Source organism: Anas acuta, chromosome 10 (assembly GCF_963932015.1).
Source record: "Anas acuta chromosome 10, bAnaAcu1.1, whole genome shotgun sequence".
Taxonomy (NCBI): domain Eukaryota; kingdom Metazoa; phylum Chordata; class Aves; order Anseriformes; family Anatidae; genus Anas; species Anas acuta.
In genome coordinates this window covers 6,434,051-6,455,723 of record NC_088988.1, presented here as the reverse complement: position 1 = coordinate 6,455,723, position 21,673 = coordinate 6,434,051, and the positions used below count along the sequence as shown (strand labels likewise).

Sequence of the window (21,673 nt, the reverse complement as noted above, 5' to 3'; positions counted from 1 at the left end):
TGATTTCTAGTGGACACAAGCCACTTACTGGCTTCTGATTTAGTTCAGGGACTGATTTAGTTCAGATTAGACTATAATGTCCAACTTTAAACATTTACCGTTGATTTGTTTCAGTTCTGGTTGTGTGTAACAGCTCTAGCAAACCCAAAGAAAGAATGTGTGTGTGCGTGTGTGTGTTTTTTTTTTTCCTGCCTTCATATTTTTGAAATGTTTTAGTGACCCAGAATGAAGCTTATTTTTTTAATCACGTTTCCATAAAATGTAACCCCAGGGACCTGGTAGAGAGAGACCAGCCAAGGGTCAGGCTGAAACCTTTATCACTTCCAAACACAGGGGCTTATGGTATAAATGACACACTGCAGATAGATTTACTTTTACCATTTTAAATTTATGATGGCTGAAATGAAAGGAAGCAATAGAAAATGCCAGTAATAATCCTCCCTGGTGTTAAAAGACATGAAATGTCTAGTAATTAGGTGGTAACAAAATCTGGACATCCTTATCTTTGGAAATCACACCAGGTCTGTGAAAGCAAGTAGCAGAGTCCTGTTAGGAGTGAGGAAGGCTACTGCAGGGCAGGCAAGATAGCTCTAGAAATAAATCTGCCAACTCCAATCACTTGCCAGATGTGGATGGCACAATGGGATACGTATAAATGAGCTGTTATTTAATGGGAGATTATGTTGAATTGTCAGCTGCTTGTTACCCTTTGTAAGTTTGTGTCTGATAGTATTTTAAATGGCATCTTTGTTTTTCACTGTATTAAGCATTACGTATAACCAGAACTCACAACTCTGGACATCTTTATTTGTTTTCAAAAACATTTTTTAAAGTTCTCATTGCTAACTCAGTAAAATCAGCAAAGGTTTATACAAGTCCATCAAAAAATAAGCAACAGTCTATGTTTGAGAAAATAATAAACACAACTACTTGATTTCCCCCTTTTTGAAGGGTGCAATTCTTGTAATATCTTAACATTTAAAATGGCCATTTTGAATTACTTTCGTTTTGCCCCCAATCTGTTTAATGGCCAAAAGCTGGTGTAAGCAGTTAGTTTAGACATTAGGTATTATTGGGCAGTAGTACTTTCTGACCTACTTGAGAACTCTGAGCTTTAAACTATGTTGTAAAACAGAAGTGTTGGTATCTAATTACTCCCATAAACCTTGGCTGGATCTTTTTGCTAGAGTCAAGACCCCCTGTTAGGGGAAAAATAAAGTCCCACGTTTGCAGGAAAATATTATACTAGACTGCTCCAAGGAAAAATATTTATTTGCCTCTCTGATTCTTTGATCTTTGATAGTTACTTACCTGGATTCATCACAAATGAAATATATTTAAATTAAGCTTTTGGGTACTTTAAGGATGTCATATTAAAATCTGAATAATAAGTAGGTTGACTTTCCTTCTGTTTTTATTTCTGTGTAGTTAATTTGATTGTACAGCTCTTATCCTACTGAATTCAATGAGATTGCAGACATAAGTAAGATTGACTCACATAAGTACCCTTGCAGGACGGGGCTGAAATTATGCCAGTGTGTTTCCATTGTACAGGATACACAAAGTATCTTATTTATAGATTATTTCTGGTATCCTAAGTGGTTACTTGAGGAATGAATATAGGAAATTCCTCCCAGAATAGTCCTGTTAATTTCAGAAATGTATGTTATTTAACTGAAAATTATGAAAGAGAAATTTTGTTGTTGAAATTGAAGGACCAATTCTGCAAGATACAGGACATCCTGGATTCCTCTTCAGTTCAAATACTGTAGCTGCTTTTCTCTAAGTGCATTATAATTCTGCTCACAAAATGGATATAGAAATTCCAGCTGATCTCTTCATTTCTGGCCACGAGATGCAAAATTAGTAAAGATATTTTAAAACATTTTTCTAGTGTGTACTATAATTATGTTTATCCCTGTTCTCCCTAGCTGATTCTGAAAACTCAGTATTAAAAAGAGCTTGCTAAATCCATTTTATTTTTAGTAGCTCTTCTGAGTGGAACAAAGGTCTGTAACTAAATGTAGTATTTTTTTCTAATATACCAGTAAATTGATAAATCAAAATTGTATGAATTTGAAAAAATACTATATTAAAAATTCCTTTTCTTCATCTAAATGTCTTTAGAATATTCACTACTTTGTTATTAAAAAAAAAAAAAAAAAGGAAAGAAACAAACAGCTGGTGTTTAATGACTCTGTCAGACCCAATTAAAAAACATCAACTAGTTACTTTGATTTGTGTTCAGCCATGCCATGGGTATACTTAAAAACATTATACTCTGCCAGAACTCATTTTGGCTTTGTTTACGTTTATCTTTTAAACATATAAGACTATTGATGGCAAGTTACCAAGGTTATAACCCCTTTATATTCATCAATTTTTAATCTAAAAAAGACTCTAAGAGGCAGTGAGACTCATCCATAGTTACTTGAACACTTAAATGAAAGTGTGCAGTATATGAAAACTGGATGAAATAATCAGGGAAAGGGAAGAAGGGGAAATAAAAGGATGCTGTTTTTCTCTGTTTCTAAGACAGTGCCATTTTATCCTGCATTATTTTCTGCAAGTTATTTGTGCTTTTGTACTTATGGCAAAGTATTTTTCAGGCTTTAAAATAATGTAATTCATAAGTTATATACAATGCCTTTAAATCATTATCATTAAATCATTAAAATATTTTTTGGACTTGTTTTTACTTATTATTTACATTTGATAATTATTCACTAATTTGACTGCTATATTGTATGTGACTATTCCCTGGGCTTCAAACAATTTCCAGTAGATATTTGCAACTGCTAAATAAGCTGTTGTTTTATCTTTATTTTTTATTTTTTCTACTCAGCTGTCTGTCTACATCTTATGTTGTTCTTAATGAGAGTGAAATTAACTGTGGGGTATCTAAGGAATATGTCCTGTTTTTTAGGTTTACGGAAATTAAAGACTCCTCTGGAAAACTCGATTTCAGCCTGCTTTCTCCATCTAAGAAGGAGTATTGGGCTATGTTGGCCTACAATCGTTCCAAGCTTTGCAATATACTGTTCTCCAACGAGCTGAACCGACGCCTTTCTCCCCATGGGGTGATGTGTAATTCAGTCCATCCTGGAAATATGATGTACTCCTCCATTCATCGTAGCTGGTGGGTGTATACCTTGCTGTTTACCTTGGCTCGACCTTTCACCAAATCCATGGTAAGTGAATGGCTTTTTTTTTTGACTGTATTTTACACATCTTCAGTTTTCAAATCAGGGGAGTAAAAAATCCAGATGTATGTATTTGCTTTGACCTTTTGCCTTTCATAACTACAACCCTGATTCTAATGACAAACATAATGTCAAGATAGTGAGTGCTCTAGAAAAGGATACTTCAACCATTTAAGATTAAAATTGTCAATCTGCAGTGAAGTCACCATGTTAGATGGATTGCATGACTGCCATGTTTGAGTATGTGACTTTCACTTCCTGTGATTAAGGTAGTTGCATATTTTAGGTGTGGGATAGTTTAGAATTATTTCAGTGCTAAGTACATGTAAAACATCAAGAAAATTCTTTGGTTTTTAAGTGGAATATGCTTGACTGCATTTTTTATGTAAACAGATGGCCTAGTTAGAAAAGATACCACAGGCATTATTAATGGCTGAGGGAAAGTGCTTTCAGTGGTAAAAGCACTTTCATTCATATTTAAAAATAAATAAAAAAAAAAAACACAATGATTTTCTTGATTCTTATAAAACACTGAAGACAGGTGGGAGTTTTCCCTTTGTCTTCACATTGGACTTTGGATTGGGATGAAGATGCAATGTAAGGCTATGCTGTTCTTTCATAGACAATGTTAAGAAGCTTCATTATATAAGAAATTTAAGCATCTCTAGTGTTTGGAGGCGGTTACCTTATTTCTTGAGCCTCTGATACAGGTTATCTTTAAGGAGTCGGAAGTAATTTTCTGAGCAGAAGATGACTTTCACTTCATTGAGAACTGGGTTCCTTTTAACCTTATTGACTGTTTCTCATCCCTTTTCTTTTCTGACAAAGAATGATATTACTAAAACAAGAACAAGGGGAGGAAGTCTCCCTTGAATATTTGGAGCTAGGAGTCAGGGAAATGAAAAAAATAATACCCCTGCAGAACATAGCAATTTGTTCAGGCCTAAATGAGGCCCCTTTTACAAAGGATTTCATGACTGACATGAGTAGTTTTTGTGTAACATAAATTACTGTCTCCGGAGCTGGTGATAGAGACCAAATTAATGGCTTTTATTTGAAAAAGACCGAGGAAGCAATTGTAGCTTAATCTAATGGCATAACCTCTAGAAGTTGAGCAAATCACTGGTAGAACTTGTATACAGAGCTACAAAAAAAGGATTGCTTGTACATTGAAATCCAGTTCATAGTGAGATAATGAAATTCATCTTAATTTTTACTGGGTTAATGTAAATGGAAAACACATCTTAGAGTGTTTAAAACTTTTGTTACATGTCCAAAAATGAACAGCTTCTTGAACAATACAGAATTTTCAGTAATGTCCATGGAGCAAAAATATAAGCAGCCTTACTAGTGTGGTATGCTGACAATAAAGCAGTGAAAATAGTCCTCACACCTCTAACCTCTGCCTGCAGTTTGCAGCCTGTACATATGCAAAACCTATTTACATCCATGAGATTGGTGAGTGAGCCTTCTGGCAGCTTGGGACAAGTAATAATGTCTTTCAACAGCATGTTTCTTGACCAGAACTTTTAAAACCACGTTTCTGCAGTGCTAGGGATAGTTTATACAACAAATTCTTGAAGTTCTCCTGAGAATGGATAAATGAATGTTATCAATGTCCAGTGAAAAGGATCCAGTCTGTGGAACTTTTACGAATTGTTAGTTTTATTTGCTCTGACGTATTTTCACAGAGGAGCCTTTTGTGTTTGTTGCTTGGATAAACTCATCCTCTAAGGAAAAAAGTGAAACACTCAAGTTCATTTTGAAGTCTTTAAAATGACCGATAGATTTTTTGATAGTATCTTTTTATGGGTGATATGTAAAAGGGAATACAAAATACAGTACAAAAGATACCAACACTGAACAACAGCGCACCCTAGTCCAAGCCTAATTGCTTCAGTAAGCCCTTTTGTGTTTGTATGTAATTCACTGAGGTTATCTGAATGTTATGATGGTGGATATGGATGAGGGTAAGAGTCAGTCTCATAACTCATTGTGATATTAATTTTTATGTTCCCTTGAACCTCATCACTAACCTGGAGTAAATTTTGCTGTAGATCTTTATGTGGGCTTCCTCTCAGTATTCCCATGGCAACTCACCCTAGAGCTTAGGTGAGTTTTTTTGGTTAGAATACTGGATGCTTACCTTAGAGCTTATAGCTGCAGTCCCAAGGTTATGAACTTGACCGTTCCTGTGGTTTGCAAGGATGTCTGCATTGCACAATGCAGCATGATGCAGCAACATTTAAAATGGTTGCAACTGAGCTGGGTCCGTACCTGGAACTGAGAGATCCATGTCAAGTCTCTGAGGAAAGAGGTAAGGTTTATCAGTTCAGGCAAGGTACCATGCAGGTACGGCTGTACCAGGACTGTGGCATGGGGAGAGCTTAACTCCTCTGGAGCCGGTCTGCGCTCTTTGCTACATTTTGAACTGTAAGGGTTCCTGGGCTTTGTACGGATACATTCACACACATACATACATGCAAATGTCTATAGATACACACGTGCGTGTATTGACTGCAGCTGCACGTGATTCTAACTGGGGCTTTTCACTGTATTTTAGTAAAAGCTATTCATTAAAAAAAAAAAACAACAACAAAAAAAAACAACCTTTTTAGTCCATCTAATGAAATGAAATACAAACATTTCTTGATAGTGGTGGATAGGTCAGAATAACACTCATAGTTACAGCCGTTTTGGAAATTTTGAAGATACTTGCAGGAGAAAATTAGAAAATATGTTTGTTTCCCTACTAGTTTATTCAGAAAAATTGAATTCTTGTGTTCTGTTCTGGCTCCAAGTTACTACTGAGAGCATTAGTCTTCATGCTTCTGACTTAGTTGTCATCATTCTTTATGGCCCTTATAAAATTATCTGTCCTAGCAGTTTAGTAATTATTTTATTTCCAAGAATGAACAAATATACAGTGTGTATCTGAAAACTTTTTATTTTATAGTTGTTCAGTTGTTGAATGTTGAACAGCTCCACATTGGTTAATGAGGATGTAATATTTTCTTCAGAAATGCATGTTATTGCATACTGTGAATCTCTATTTTTGGGAGAGGTCATGCAGCCTCTGGCACGTGGCTCTTGGGATACTCAGCATGACGGAACTTAGCTTAGGAAACACTGCTGGTAGCTGTTCAGTTTTAGCTGATTCCCTGAGGCACTGAGAAGCAGTGTTCTAATATCATACTTCTTATTTTTCTGTTTGCAGTTATTTGTTGTGACTACACTGACTCAATTTCTGTAATTAGGATGCTTCACAAAGTCATGCAATTTAAAGCTTCTGCTTAAGGAATAGTGTTGCAGATCACCCTTCTTTATAACCTCAATTTCCTAAAACGAACCAACATGTTTAAATACGATTGGTCTGTCTTTCAAGGTTGAGCCTTTTAGATATATAATTTTATTTGTTTCTGTAAGTGGCTCATACCTTACTGAGAGAGGTGCAACATTTCTAAACCTGTTTATAAGTGCTTACAGCACAAAAATGATAGCATGTTTGTGCTGGCTATAACGAACTTTTCTGTTGAATCACAGAGAGCTGTCTGGACAGCTTTTGAAACATAATGCAATATTTATATTATTGATGGTTATAGGTGTACAGGAAGTACTTATATTAAGTAGAGCACTGGAAAATGAAAGACTATTCCTTTTTTTCCTCCCACCTCTTTCAAGATCTAGAATACACATGGATTTATTAGACAGAACTAGAGAACAATTACTTTTTGTAAAAAGCAATAGTAACTGCAGCTCTACTAGTGTTCTCTTTTACTTACCTCTATATATTTACTCGTTAAATTGGAAAAAAATCTTACAATATAATTAAATGTAAATTGAAACAAGCGTCCACAGTAAATAACAGATTGGAAGAGAAACTCTGAAAGGAACATATGCATAGGCCATGCAGATGCTCAGCTGGTTTGATCTAAGACTTTAGGTTTCTGTTTTCTAGTGTTTTTTTTTTTTTTTTCATACCCCCACCCTTCCCATCTCTTTTTCCCCTTAACCCCTTCTCTTTTCTCTTCTAGGAAGTTGGCTGAAAGTGAGTTTAACTAAGTGGCTTTTCTTTTTGTTGTATATTAATGCTAGTCATTCAGAACCCATTTCATTTTTTACTAGTTACACAGAAGATTAAAATTAAATACATTTTTTTGTAAATTTCAAGCTTAAGCTGAATGTTATCTACTGTCATCCCCAGATGATTTTGTGAGTGTACAATGGCATATAAAATTAGAAGCAGAATGCTATTATCGCACACTTGTGATAGTCTTACACTGAACCAAATATTTTTGTTGGCAGGTAACAGAGCAGAAAGAATATCATGTGTTGGAGTAGCAAGAGCTTAACAGATGTTTCAGAGAACTAAATTTTCAAATCCTTTTACATTAAGAAATGCCTAGGGTTTCTAGAAGTTCTGAGAATATTGGGTTACGTTTCCTGTTGCAGTGCAAAGCCAGCCATTGTACTAGAGTTTTAGCAGATGTGTTACCCCCTTTTAATGGTTGGGAATAAAATATTGGTTCTGTTGCTGAGAGATAAATTACAACTAGAAGAGCTCAACCTGTCACCCTGAAACCTCCAGTTAGCCACAGTGAGACCATTCTGCTCTTAATTTTTCAATGTTTAAGAGGCTGATACTTGAACTGCACTTTGATTTCCATCTCTTTCCCCAAAGATAGTAGCCTTTCAGAATTGGATTTTGTTTTTAAAATATTTGCTATTGAGAATTATAAGGAATATTTATATTTGTAAGGGTTCCAAAGTCCTTCCGAATGTCTTAGTTCATGTAAAAAAATTAATTCTTGTTGTTCTGATATTATCCCAGGAGTGTTTTAGGCAGTTGGCATGTACTTCAGTGCTCATGCAGGCAAGAGGGAAACCCCTGTGCCTACAGCTGCTTCAGTGGTTTTTCTTTTGCCATACATTGCAAATGCCTAAGTTTAAATTTCCTGTGATGATTTGCACTCACACCTATCATCTACTTAGAAATTCAATTCTGGCAAGAAATGAATCTACACCTAGAGGAGTGACTACCTAATGGTCACATCTGTTTGTTTTTGATGGAAACTCAAGAGACCTTACAGTCTCATCATCATCATCTCTTCTCTTTCTCCTCCATTCTTCCCTAAAGAAGCTGAGATCCTTTAGAGTATTCCCTCTCTAAGTAAACGTTTTTGCTGTCCAAAGATCTGTGTGGGCTGTGTTGAATTGATCTTGGCTTCCTTTGCTGAATTCACAGTTCAGGCCAAATTCTGCCCACAGCCGTGCATGAGCTGCTTCGAGAGCAGTCATGGGCAGGGTGGGTATATGTGTGTTTCAGACTGGATTTTGGCCTGCATTTTCTCTGCAGGACATTCTTCAAAATGCATTGGGGTTTCTTGAAAAGCAATAGGCAGCTCTTTTTGAAAAGATTTATACTTGATCAAAATGGCAGTTTCTTTTCTCAAATTGGAGCTTCGGTAGAAAGTGAAAGAGGAAGGGAGTGTGAAAGGGGATTAACTATCTACAGAATACTAGCATTTGTCATGGAGTCTGTTATTTCTTTTGGAGAGTTTATAAATCAAATAAGCAATTCTTCTGTTTTATATATTAACGTCTAGAGTGTAAATTTTAAAGTGATGCTAAGCAACTCTCTTTTTTAACATGCAGGTTTGTGGAGTGTGTCTCTAGTAACATGGGGAGGACAGTTATTTTGCTGAACCCTAACAGCATACGCTTCTTTGCAGAACATTGTCATCATATAAAATTGACTGAATTGGGTAAAAGGAAAGAAGGCATATGTGAAAGAATATTTTGATTGATTGTAATAGGATGGTAAAGTAATACCCCCAAAGTCATTGTTAATCATTCTGGAAGGACAGTACAAAAATTCTTCCATGCACTTAGAATTTGCGTCCTACCCAGTAATAAAATGTCATATAAGCTAGCTTATTATCAAACCTACATTTAACTGATATGTATTTTAACTTCCTGCTAAAATAAGCGTAGCATGAAATTTGAGGGTAAATTAAATCAGTTCCCCATAACCCTCACCACAGGAATGGAAAGTCATTATGAAAACCTATCCACGTGCCAAACAGAACAGCTCAGGGTCTCTGTGCAGAGCAGTGCTCAGGAGGGAGCAGTGGCTGTGGAATTTGCTGTGTCCTGCACACCCTCATAGCTCTTTGTGGAGCAGTTCTGTTATGTCCCATAGTTTTGTGGAGGAAGTAAGGAATTTCTTCCTCTCCCCCTAGATAGTTGCAGAGTTTCAGAATGTCCTGCCAAGTATGTGGGCTGCAAGGCAAGCACACATTCAGTTCATAACGTTTTATATTACAAGTAATTAAATTAGAATTTGAAATTAAAAAACATATTTCCTCATTTTCAGGCTGAAATGGCCTTCTTGGATTAGAAAGCTATATATACACCTTGTGGAATGTCTGCATACAGGTTTGAGTTGCCCACAAATGCTAATCTTCTGTGCAACTTCACATCCAGCCCATCTGCTCCCATACTGTCTCCATCTTGAAATCTGGAAAATATTGGCCTCACAGGTAGTCAGAAACATATAACAGAGTAACTTTTTCTGAAATTTGCAGAAAATCAGTCTTGCATTCAATTATTTTCGTTTATTGATTCAGATTGTTACACCATCCAGAGTCAAATGTCCCTATTCAATAATGGGTGTGTGTGTGAGATTTGTGGGTGTAAGCTGTGTTATAAACAAAATATTGAGTGCTTAACAAAAGATTTTAAAGTTAATCTTTTTTATTTTCTCACTGTCTTATGATTTGCCCATGATTTCTTTCTTATCTGAAAATCCCAGACTTTCCTTCACTGTATGTTTTCTCCCATATTATTTTGCAGCCTACTAAAGAACATTTCAAGTTCCTATTATTTTGTTATTCCTTCTGTTTTACTTGCCATCACTTGTAGAATACACTGCAGCTGAAGTGCCATGCTGTTTCTGAGCTGTTAGGCAGCACTGATCTGCTCTGAGTATATCTGAGGAACCATAAGGAAACAAATTTTACTTGTATTTGAGTGTTGAGGTGCTTGGGTGACAGGAAAGATGTTCCAGTCTAATAGTAAAAGGATATTTAGCCTTTTTTATTCTTTTTGCCTTTGTATATAATACTACACTAGCTATTAGGAATTTAGCTCATCCTTGTAAAAGAGTTTTTATGTGCTTAGGTAGTGAAATTCAGTATTTTCAGAATGCTTAACATTCAGAGGGCTTTTTGCTTTGTTTATTTTGCATATTTCTATGCCGGTATTCTGTTTTTCTTCATCAAGAATTACAAAGAGATGTGGAAGTCAGTTGAAAATGTTGAGTTTTAAAAGAAGAGGGCTCTCCTTTTCAGTGAGTCTGTACTTTCAATGCTCTCTGAAATTCTATTTTCATGTTTTTATTCTGCTTTGCCAGGAAAGAAAATAGCTAATAACAGCACTAAATAATATTCTAGATTTATATCCCTCCCTTGGCCTCCCTTTCTTCTCCTGTCTTGATTAGAAATACATTCTGATTTTTCAAAAGTGGGTGTATGCTACTTTGCCACATAGATAGCATGGTTGTGCACGGGTTTGCAACACTTCTAGTTTTGTGGCAACACAAAATATGCTTTTTATTGTGTAGTTTACATAAATATTTTCTGACAGGAATTGCTAAGAAAAGAAACAAGGCATTTAGCATACAGTTTGGTTAAAAATTAAAGATTGGGAAGGTGTATAAGGGAAAATGCACAGTGAAGAACTCTTCTGAATGTGTTACATGAGTTGTATAAACAGAAAAATAAATGTGTGTTTTCAAATTTTTTCTGTTTTTAGCTAACAGTATTTTGCTGCGAATAATCTGGTTTACAATTTAGTAATTTCCTGTATAAACAAGCAAGTGATCTTAAATGTCAGGAAGATCTTTTCATAAAACTAAAAAGCAGTAGAAACCAACTGTTTCTACTGCTTTCATACTTTTTTTTTTTTTTTTTTTTTTTTTTTTTTTTCACGTGCACCTGCACGTGGCTATTAACTTTGGAAAAAGGCAGCTATGGCCTGAAACAGTTTTATGATATGTACAGGACCAGGTCTTTTTAACGCATCTCTGAAGTAACTGATCTTCCTTGGCCCATTCTTAAAACAGCCTTCAGATTTTGCTAGCATGCATTATATTAATATTTTTTACAAGGTTCAGTAATAATTTTTTTTTTTTTTTAATAGAAATAATTCTGTATATTGGCCTTGAAAGAGCTTCATCTTTGACTTCTTACCCTGGCTATCAGTGACAGGTGCCAGCTGAACTTACCTCGTGTTGCTGAAGACCAAATGAGAATGTGCCCCCTAGTCTTCCATTTGCCTTTGGTTGGTTGCAGAGCCCTCTGGGCACCCAAGGCCCTCTGTTCCCACTCTCTACAGTTGCTGCAGTTAAAGTGACTCAAGCCCTCTTCTTATCCCAGGGTTTCTCATTTGTGTGCCTGAGCAAGGTCACTTAGACAGTTTGTTGTAAATAACACAGTAGGATCCAGACCTCCTTAGTTACCAGCTAGCACGTAAATCACAGGATTATTCATTTTCTTTAATAAAAGGAGAGCAATAGAGATAACATTTTTATGAATGAGATATCTGTAATCCAAAGCAGAGTCAATGCAATGCAGTGTGTTTATAATGATCAAATGATCTGTTGCTTATATTCTAAAAAGATTTTAGTCTCAAATATTCTCAGCAATAAAACTTGAACTTGTAGCTAGCAATGACTTGGTAATCGCTTTTTATTAAAAAGTGGACTTTCAAACTCTTCTAAATTAATACGACTTTTAACTTTGGACAGTCTTATAGCTACTAGGCTGTACCGCTAGCAAATAAATTAAGCACAGACAAATGCACAAGGCACTGCAATTTAACCAATTATTTTCACCTATTGAAATTATGGTGCTATGAACAACATGCAAAGTGAAAAACAACAACATGCAATGTGAAAAACAAACCTTGTGGATTGAAATGTAAAATGATAAATCTGGGTTCCAGTCAAAACTGTTGCCATCTACCAAATTGTCGAAGGCATGAGAAACCCTAATTACTAAATTACCATTACAAAATAGAGAGGTGATGGAGTTTATCAGCTGATGGCTTTAAAAAGTAATTCTGCTTCATTAGTGTGCTTTTCATTTGCTCAGTTTTCTTCTCTTAAATCAGTTTTCATATTCAGTTTAGAACTGGATCATTTTGGGCTAGTGATTTTTTTTTCACGCCAATGTAAGTCTTCAATTTATTGCTAAAATGAGGACAAATGACATTCAAACTCCTGTATTGCTAAACTTTGAACTGGGGCCTTCTTGTCTATGTCTTGACTCCTCAAGCAACTAGGCAATAATGCATCTTTTATTTCCTCATAGTGGCTTTCTTACTTGTATTCTCTATACACGTATATTCCTGTTGATACTAAAACTTCTAGGAAGCCCTTTAGAAAAAAAGTTGCTGATCCATCCATACATCTACAGGTCAGGAAAATCAAGTTTTTTGGACAAAGTTTAGTTTTTGTCTCTTTGACCACTAAACGTTAGAATCCTGTGCCTAAACTTGAAGTAGTAAATGGTAAAAATCGTGAAGTTACATAACTGAACATTGTTAGCCTGTTTCATTTTGAAAGGATAACTTTCAGAGCAATATAAACCTTGTGGATTCTAGAACATGGTTTATGTTTCCTTACATTTTTTGAAGTTGTTATTTATGAATGAACAGATGTTCAGGAAACCCCAAGCTTTTATTGGCTGTATTTAGAATGGATGAAATATAAAATTGTTTTAAAAAATGCAGTGTAGATCCTATTTTACAGAGCTATCATTTAAATAATATTTCTTAATTGGGGGATGCAGTGCTTAGTTACATTAACATTTCTCTAGAACTCCTTGGATATCTGAGATGCTTTACCATAACATGGTCTTTTCATTTCTCTATCATCTTTGAAGAGGTGCCATACCACTTTAAACAGTTCACCAATCAGTTTCATATGATGGATTCTCTTTAATCATTTACATTCAGGGAAAGTCAAATATTCCTTAGGAAGCCAAAGTAATCTAACAGAATGTATAGTGTTTGTGCAGCTGGATATCTTATTTATTTGAATTTCTCAGGGAAATCTCTTCTGACTTTAGAAAAAAGATGGAAGAGTAAACAGTAAGTGTGTCCAAGTAATATGAGCTAGAAAGTCCTGTCTTTTAGAGCAAAGTCATTAAAAAAGTATATTTGCAAGGTCCAAAAATAATATAGTATATCAAATGTAGTGTACTACATAATGTTTTTTCAGTGTTCTCACTATTTTTACATCTATATATGTGTGTATGTATCTATCTATATAAATGAAATATATACATGGGTTGTTAATATATTTAGTATTCCTGAATAGGTGAGCACAATAAGAGTCTGTTTTCTTGATAAAGTGGTTCATCTGTTTGTTTTCTGTGTGTAACCCGTCGTTCATCATCATGTTGGCATTCTCTGGACATGATAACTGCATAACTGAATTAACATTTCTAAAAACTTCCTTGCAGGGAAATGTACAAATAAAAGATGTGTTTATCTAGGCTTTTGGGAGGTATCCTGTTGTGTAGTGTTCCCCACTAGTCGTGTTTCTTGTTGCTGTCATTTCTTTCTTCCACCATTTACTATATATATGTATGTGTATGTATCTTTTTTTTTTTTTTCTCTCCCTGATGACGTGAGGGGAAGCGTGTGGCTTTTTTATTTGTCATGAGTAGGAGTGTAGTAATTTTCTTATTTCTAAAGGCAAGACTCAAAAACCAGGATGGTCTTTGGCCAGTTTGGAGCATTGGCTAGATTCCCACGTGGACTTAGACTGTTAGGAAGTGTGTCTAATTTTTCCACTGGATATCCACTAATATTTTGTAGTTCAGTGTCTTTCACTTTATATATATCACTCTCTGAGGTTTATTGAAAAATATAGTTAGATCTTTTCAAACCTTGAACTTCCTTCTATTGTAGTTCTCATTTTTTTTCTCTTCCTACACCTTCTTTGTAGGTAAGCATGTATGTGTCTACAAAGAAAAGTGAACATAATACTGAACTTGTTCTGCTTAGCTGAATGTAGATATTCACAGCACATGATTCAGTACTTATTAGTTTAGCTATAATTTAAGGATTTTTAATCTGAGAATTTGTGAATTTATTTAGCTGTTCATGTTTCCTTTGACACTTAAAATATTTCAGTCATTTGGATTTTCTGTTCTCTTTATTTTGCTGTTTCTAATTGTTACAATAGTAGCATCAATCCTTTTTAGCAAGGAGGATGACAGTAAATATGAATATCATAGTCAAATTCCATCCATTATTTTAGTGACAAAATGTTTTTGCAATTACTAAATATCACTATGGATATAGCACAATCTTCTATGCATGCCAAAAAAAAAATCTATAGAAGATATTTGAGGATTTTATTAATTGCAAAAGCATCACATTGAAATGAGATAAATATAACAATGTTGGATGATGCATCTTATATAAAAGTAAAGTAATTTTTGAGATGTAGAAATAATTGTTTATCTTTGAAAAGAAGATCTACTTGTCCTGAATATGCAGGCTGATCTGACAGTGTTGTGGACCTATCTCTTATAGGAGTACTGATTTAAGAGCTGACATGTCTAAAATCAGAGTTTTAATAAATGTGCTGCTTCTGTGCACTACAAATGTACTCCAGCGCATTTGAGATGTGTATTGCTTGTATTTCAGAAGAAATTGAAGCAAGCAAGGAAGTTGAACCTTACTGTGAGCATGTTATTCATGTTGGATCCCACCATTGTCTTTTATGACACATGGCTGGTGAGATGCTTAGCTGGTCATGAAAGTATTTACTCATGTGTTGATTACTTTTATATAAAGGAACAGATTTGATAATCTTTGTACTGAACTGGCACACTTTTATTTATTTATTTATTTATTTTATTAATTTCTGATTGAATAACTTCCATTACGGGGGGGGGGGAAAAAAGCACACACAAACACACACACACAAAAAAACAAAACAAAACATTGAATAACGTCTTGGGTTTACAAACTAAACATAAGAATACTTGGAAATGCTAGAATTCAAATTTTCATTTGAATTCGATGCTCTTGACTGTAGGTATTTTTTTTTTTTTTTGTTAAGAGTTAACCTGTCTGTCACTGTAATCTATTAATAAATTTAATTATTTGTTTTCCATTTTGCTAGAAAATTGGAAGTACTGTTTCTTTACACTGAACAGCATTAAAATTAAAATGTTGTCCTGAAATGTCAAACTTGCATTATGATGAATACTACCAGTACAAGAAAACTAATTTAGCACTTCAAATAAAACTACTGTCTTGGCAGTTTTTTTATGATAATGACTTTGTAACAGTGTCATTTAGAATCTGATTGTCTAGTCGTGTTGAATAGTGCATCCCATGTGATATAGTTCTGTTGATCCAACACTTAATTAAAGGAGGAGAGGCAAGATCTGCAAAGGGATATTGGGCATCTTGGTGCTCCTTGCCCTCATGCTGAAGAGCAGTGTGTGTAGGAAAAGAATTTCCCCATTGAAGTTCCCCTAGGCAAAGGTCCAAAATGTCAGTGCACATAGGTGGGCAGGCATGATAGTGGAGTGATTAGGCACCAGAAAAGTCCTTCAGTGTTTCCTCTTTGGATCTGGGCACACATTGTGTTAGGATTCTGCTAGTAATCTGACAGTGTCAAGGTAAAAACTTGTGATTGTCTGTATACTTCATGACAATAAATAAACGTGTTTCCCAGAAAACCTTTATTTTTGATTTTTGTCAAGAGTAATCTGAAAATGATTTAGCTCGTTCTGCCAAGAAGTAAGGTATTACCCTGTATTGCATGATTTTAGATCTAAACACAGATGTGATCTAGTATGTATAAAGTGAGTTTCTTAGTCTGCTCTTCCTCTGAAGGTAGTGATTCTATATTTGTAAGAAAAAAGAATGGATTAGACTCTTCATTCCTTTGATGAGAAATGTATGTGAATTTCTAAATTTTAAAGGAATTATAGTAGAAAATATCAACAAAGATGACAGTCCCATTGGTGGTATAGTATTTTTGGTCTCATTCTGGGTTTATTGCTGTAAAGGAAATATTTTCATATAAAATATCATTTTATCAAACATCTAACACACCTTATTTTTGGTGGGTAGGTGAAATTTATCATTAATGCATTACCTATATGCTAATTCAGTAGACGCTAATGTGGCATTTTAAATGGCCTTCAGCTAATGCCAATTATGCTTCTCAGAATGCAATGCAGACTGTTGCTTGTCTTGGAAAATCAAAAACTCTGCAAGCACACTCAAGGTTTGCAAAGCAGAACAGACAGCTTTTTCCATTGCTAGGTTTACTCTGCCAGTTTACAAGGTTTGTAGATCTCATTACAGAGTTTGTAAAAAGTGAAGCCAATTGCAGGACCCTTTTGACTGGTTTAATCTGAAAATTTTTAAGATCAGTGTGTGGTGGTGAGATCATATCAATTCATTTTATGCTTTGAAAAAGCATATTTTGAAAGGTTCACAAAAAATATATTTTTTCCTTCCTGTCCTTTTGTCTTCATCATGTAAATAGCTAGAGGAATAATTCTCAAATTACTACAGACAAGACCTTGGATTTCAGACTAAGTAAAGGGATCTTCAGTCTCATAGGTGACAGTTTTCAAAACTTCCAAGTGTGGTCAAAAATATATTGATGCAAGCTGTTTTCCAGTTTTCATTGTAGCAGATCTTAACGGATGCCAATTAAATATGTTTACGTATGTACTTACATTTCCCACCAACATATAACAACATTTGGAGCATATAGCATGATTTATACTGACAGGTATTCACTGTTGTTCAATTATTCCTTTTACCCACATGCTTTTGAATTATGAATTATATCAATCCTTAAATCTTTGTTTGGTTTAGAGAAGGTTCATTTTTTTTCCTCTTGGCACACCATATATGCACTAGGAAATGCTCGTAGTTTCAGCTGCATTTAAGGAAATATTGTTGCAAGGCTTTTATGTGCTGTACTTCAATCAGCTAGTGCCAGCAGTATCCCAATAGAAAGACCCTCAACAGACCATTTTCAGCATTTTGCTGCAATTAAACTCCTCTGGTTTTAGCCCTCAGGCAATTTAGTACCTTTTTACATATGCACATTATGAACTTTTGACCAGGGCCTGGTAGTCATATATTAGATAGCAGCTTTTGAAAGCAGACTTAACAAGTTCCTCAGAGTATTACAGTTGGAGTCAGTTGTGGAAAAGGTAATTTAACCAACTTGCAGTGAGGCCATTCAGAATCTTACTGATGATCCTAAATATGTCTCTTTTTTTCCTTGTTTCCTCTGGAAGCTGGTAGCAAGAGCTCTCAAAGAATGTGATTGATCTTTTATTCAGTAGCTAACGAGGGCTGTGATTCTATTAGTGCTCTACAAGGCAAGGGAACAGTGATTTAATGAAGTGTCTAGTGAGCTGGTCATAGATTTATCCTGTTGTCTCTAATTTGCAGTGCCGTTGTGAGTGTAAAAGAAACTGCACTCACACTGCCATTAGGCAGGTATTTCCTTAGTAAATTGTTGTAAGGTCAGGTGTAGTTATCTTAGAAAAGGCAATGCCTTACCTCCTCAATGTCTCAAGATGACAGCCGCTGTGCTGAGCTCTCACTGAAGCGGAAACAAGAAGATCAGAGGTCCGTCTCCAAGTCCCCCTTAGCTGATGCAGGAGCAGATGAACTGCCAAGTAGGACTAATAGAGTCATAATTGGCGATTAGAACTGGAAAGGTGCAATAACATCTTAATACAAACTGGCGTATATTATAGTTAGTGTCAGTTATTGTAAAGTTACGTGGTAGCCTGAACTAGTTACATTTCCATTTTTTTCCTTTTCAAAAATTGAGGCAATGCATCCTAATAGTCACAGTACAACAAAAATAAAAGAACATCAAAACTTGAGTTGCTTTAAAGTGACATTAATGTCTTTTCTACATTTACTTGGGCATGTAACCTGTCAGTCTTATTCAGAAATTGTGCAGTAAAAATTGCCATAGAACTATAGATGAAATAATCTCATAAATATGCTTTGGTTTTCATTTAATTTTCACTAAATAGTGGCTTTTATTTCTATCTACTGAAGGATACTGACTTTTTGTTCTGTATGTCTTTGCTAATACGAGATAATATTTGGATGATGCCTATGGGATTGCAAATCTCTTTTGCACTGGAAATTTTTCACAAGCCTCTGAGTCCAAGTTAGCCAAAAAAAACACTTTCAGAAAGAAATTGTCTTTGCATGAATTGCATGATAATTTGAGAAGGAGGTGAATTATGGTATACATTGCCAGGCAGCTCAGTATTACCTATTTCAATCAAAAAGCAATATTGAAAAATAAGGAAGCATACATGTGGTTCTTTCCTAGATTAACACAGAATGATAGATAAATGAATCATCTTGAGATTTCTGTGGTGCTTCCTGGTGGCAGATGGAGAACTCCCATGTGCAAAAGTGGTCAAAGCTGACAATTAGAGGGAAGGCAATCACAAATGTGAATTTGTTAGTGCAAACGTGTTTATGTGTCTGACACAAGCCTAATTGGGATCTCAGCCTCATCTTCAAGGCTCTGTACAGGTAGAGAAAAGTTTCTGATGCAAAATCCATCAAATCTGATTTAAAGTTAACTGCTAAAATTTCCAGTGCAGCAGATGAAACTTGAGTTACATTAAACGGCAATAGCAAGGCAGTGTCGTGATAACTTGTATCCTCAGGTAATCATAGCACATGAATCACCAATAATGTGTCATGCTCAGATGGATGATTTTGTTTTTGCAAAATAAAAATATTTTCAGTTGGTTGAGCCATTCAGTCCCTGTGAACTTGACACCCTATGGGATCTCAGAAGGGCCCTTTGTTAAATATACAGATGCACTTAGTCTACAAAAAGAGGTACCAGGCTTTTAAATGAGCAGCAAGAGGATGTAAAACAGTAAGTCAAACTTTCTAATTTCCTAATATTGGCACTCGTGTTCCTCACAATCTTATTAGTATTTCTCTCTGCTGATCTACCATTTCATCAAAAAGTCTACAATGGAACTAAAAATCTAAGCCTTTTAGCCCATAGATCATTGCACTTGGTAAATGGCTTATTGTAGATTAGATAATGTGGTTCATAGCACATCCAAATCAATAAAAGGCTAGTCTGAACATAGTAAAGTGCTCTCAGTCTGATTCTTTTTATTAAGTATATCTGTCATGAGAAAAATGTGAATTTTAGTCTTTTTTTCTTAACTTTCTTTAGTCTTTTTTTCTTCATATCAGAAAAAGGTATTGCTTAAATTTCTGCATGGTCATTTTCTTCCTTAGAGAAGATCTTTTCCATAGAATTTTGTTTTCTTTAAATCAAAATTAAATAAATTGTATGACAAGGGATAAAAATATTATGTCGGCAAAGTTAGATCCCAGTGTTCCCATTCATGTACTACTCCAGATACTAAAAAATAAGAATTTATTTGTCGAGTATTGAGTGGTCTCTGTGGAATAAATACTTCTAGACCTATTCTCTTTAAAAATAAATGAATAAATAAATCCTGATCACCCAAAATCACCAAAATTGTCAGCAACAAATGGAGGTGGAAAATGCTTTTATATGGGAGAATTTTGAAAGAAGTATTTTATTTTGAGGACAGAATTGATGATTAGATACCAAAAAAAGCAGTGGCATTTTAATCAAGGGTCGTATAGGCCCAGGATTCACCTTTAATCCTACAAATACTACGTGTTTAAGGTAAAGGCTCTATACAATAATAAGAGAAAGCAAGGCAATAATAGCACTGAATGTGTTATCAGAAGGTTTCTGGGTTAACAGTGTACAGCAGTGGAAGGGAAAGATTGCTTCACTGGTAGATAATGGCTTTCATCTGTCCCTCACATCTGGAAAAGTATCTTTGCAAGCACAAGGCAAGAGTAATGCTATTGTAGAAAAATGTCTATACAGCTCATTGCCACATCTGCTCTATAACAAGTATGGAGAGAGTTTTTGCCCCTTCTAGCTAGGGGTAGACTAAGTACGCAGAAAAAATCAGTGGCACGATGGGAACTAATGGCTGCATCTGCCTTTAGACTTTCCATACACTATTTTTTTTTTCATTGCATTTTTGTATTTTCTTATTTACATCCTGTGCTCCTGTAGCCATGGAAAAGATAAACAGAATTTAAGAAATGCAAAAATGCCAAACTGCTGAACCTGCTCAAGAGCTTGTCACAATTCACAGTTTCTCTAATAAATGTTTTTAAAAACTCCGTTCAAAATCTATTGAATAACTTGGATTATTTTTTTTTTGCAAACAATAAAGTCAGATTAACTGTAATTGGCTGCAGAGAGATGCTCTTAACTTATCATTCTTCGACCATGTTATTGACCAGTATGTGTTTGTCCATGTTGTTAATAATTTATCCTTTGAAAAATCTATGTGCATTATAGTCTTTGATCTTCTCACAAATTTCAGAGCTGAAGATACTATTTTCTTTTTCCTTTTACATTTTTCTTTTCTTTTTAAAGAAATTTTAAAAGAGAAGAGACTGGAAAATCATTTAAAACTTTTTTCTGTTTATTTTTGTGGGAGAACATCCAGGTGACACCCATCCTTGATAATGAGAACTGTACATACATACAGCAAGAATATATATGAATAAAAAAATCAAGGCAAGCTTACTGTACTTTGCAGATGAAAAATATTTGAAAACAAGACTTAATGCATCTAGTAGATTAAAACAGAAATTAAAGACTTTAGAGTAAGAAGAGATCAAAGGCTGTCTTTTCATTGTTCTTTTTATTGTTTATTGACTTCAAAAAGACTTTTTAGTTTAAGCTGACTTTAATGTCTCTTGAATGCTCTTTTGTAAAGTGACTTTGAAAACTCACGGATAATGTCTTCATTAAGTGGGGAAAAATCTTGGTAAAAATATAACTAACTTTGCTTTCATTATAATAGAAAGAGATAACACTTTGCTTAATTAAGGTCTGTTTTCCCTGTGTTCAGAATTTTACGACCATTTTTTCCATTGAAATTAGTGCTGATAAAAGCTTGGAGTAGACATTGCTAAACTGAAACTCTTAGTTTCCAAGAGAAATACAGTGAGTTCTCTGTATTTATATAATCAGTTAATCAGGATGTTGCCTTATGTATACTAGCTATTTTAGGAAACAAAAGAAAAATCCAAAAAGATATGCAAGTTATTTTCTAAAATAAAGCATGCACTTTTTGCATGTTTTGAAAATGTTAATTTAGAGACTGTCTGCTCCCATTCTGTTCCCAAATGTCTATGCTTTTCTCACCAACCCCCTGATGACGTGATGTATTTGGATTATGTTAATGTATATGTTAATAATGACAACATGCTTATGACAATAAAGATCATAAATATATGGAGATAAATTGATAGATTAGGGAAGCTGCGCTGAATAATTAAGC

General features: G+C 34.8%; 1 protein-coding gene across 3 annotated transcripts in view; it reads left to right on the top strand.

The window, feature by feature from the left end:
* WWOX (WW domain containing oxidoreductase) overlaps nucleotides 1-21,673 on the top strand; it is a 507,143-nt gene that overhangs the window by 123,545 nt on the left and 361,925 nt on the right. For all 3 annotated transcript variants that reach the window (XM_068693226.1, XM_068693227.1, XM_068693228.1), the window contains exon 8: nucleotides 2,927-3,191. In XM_068693226.1, the coding sequence (XP_068549327.1) occupies nucleotides 2,927-3,191 (265 nt within the window). The remainder of the gene's footprint in view (nucleotides 1-2,926; nucleotides 3,192-21,673) is intronic.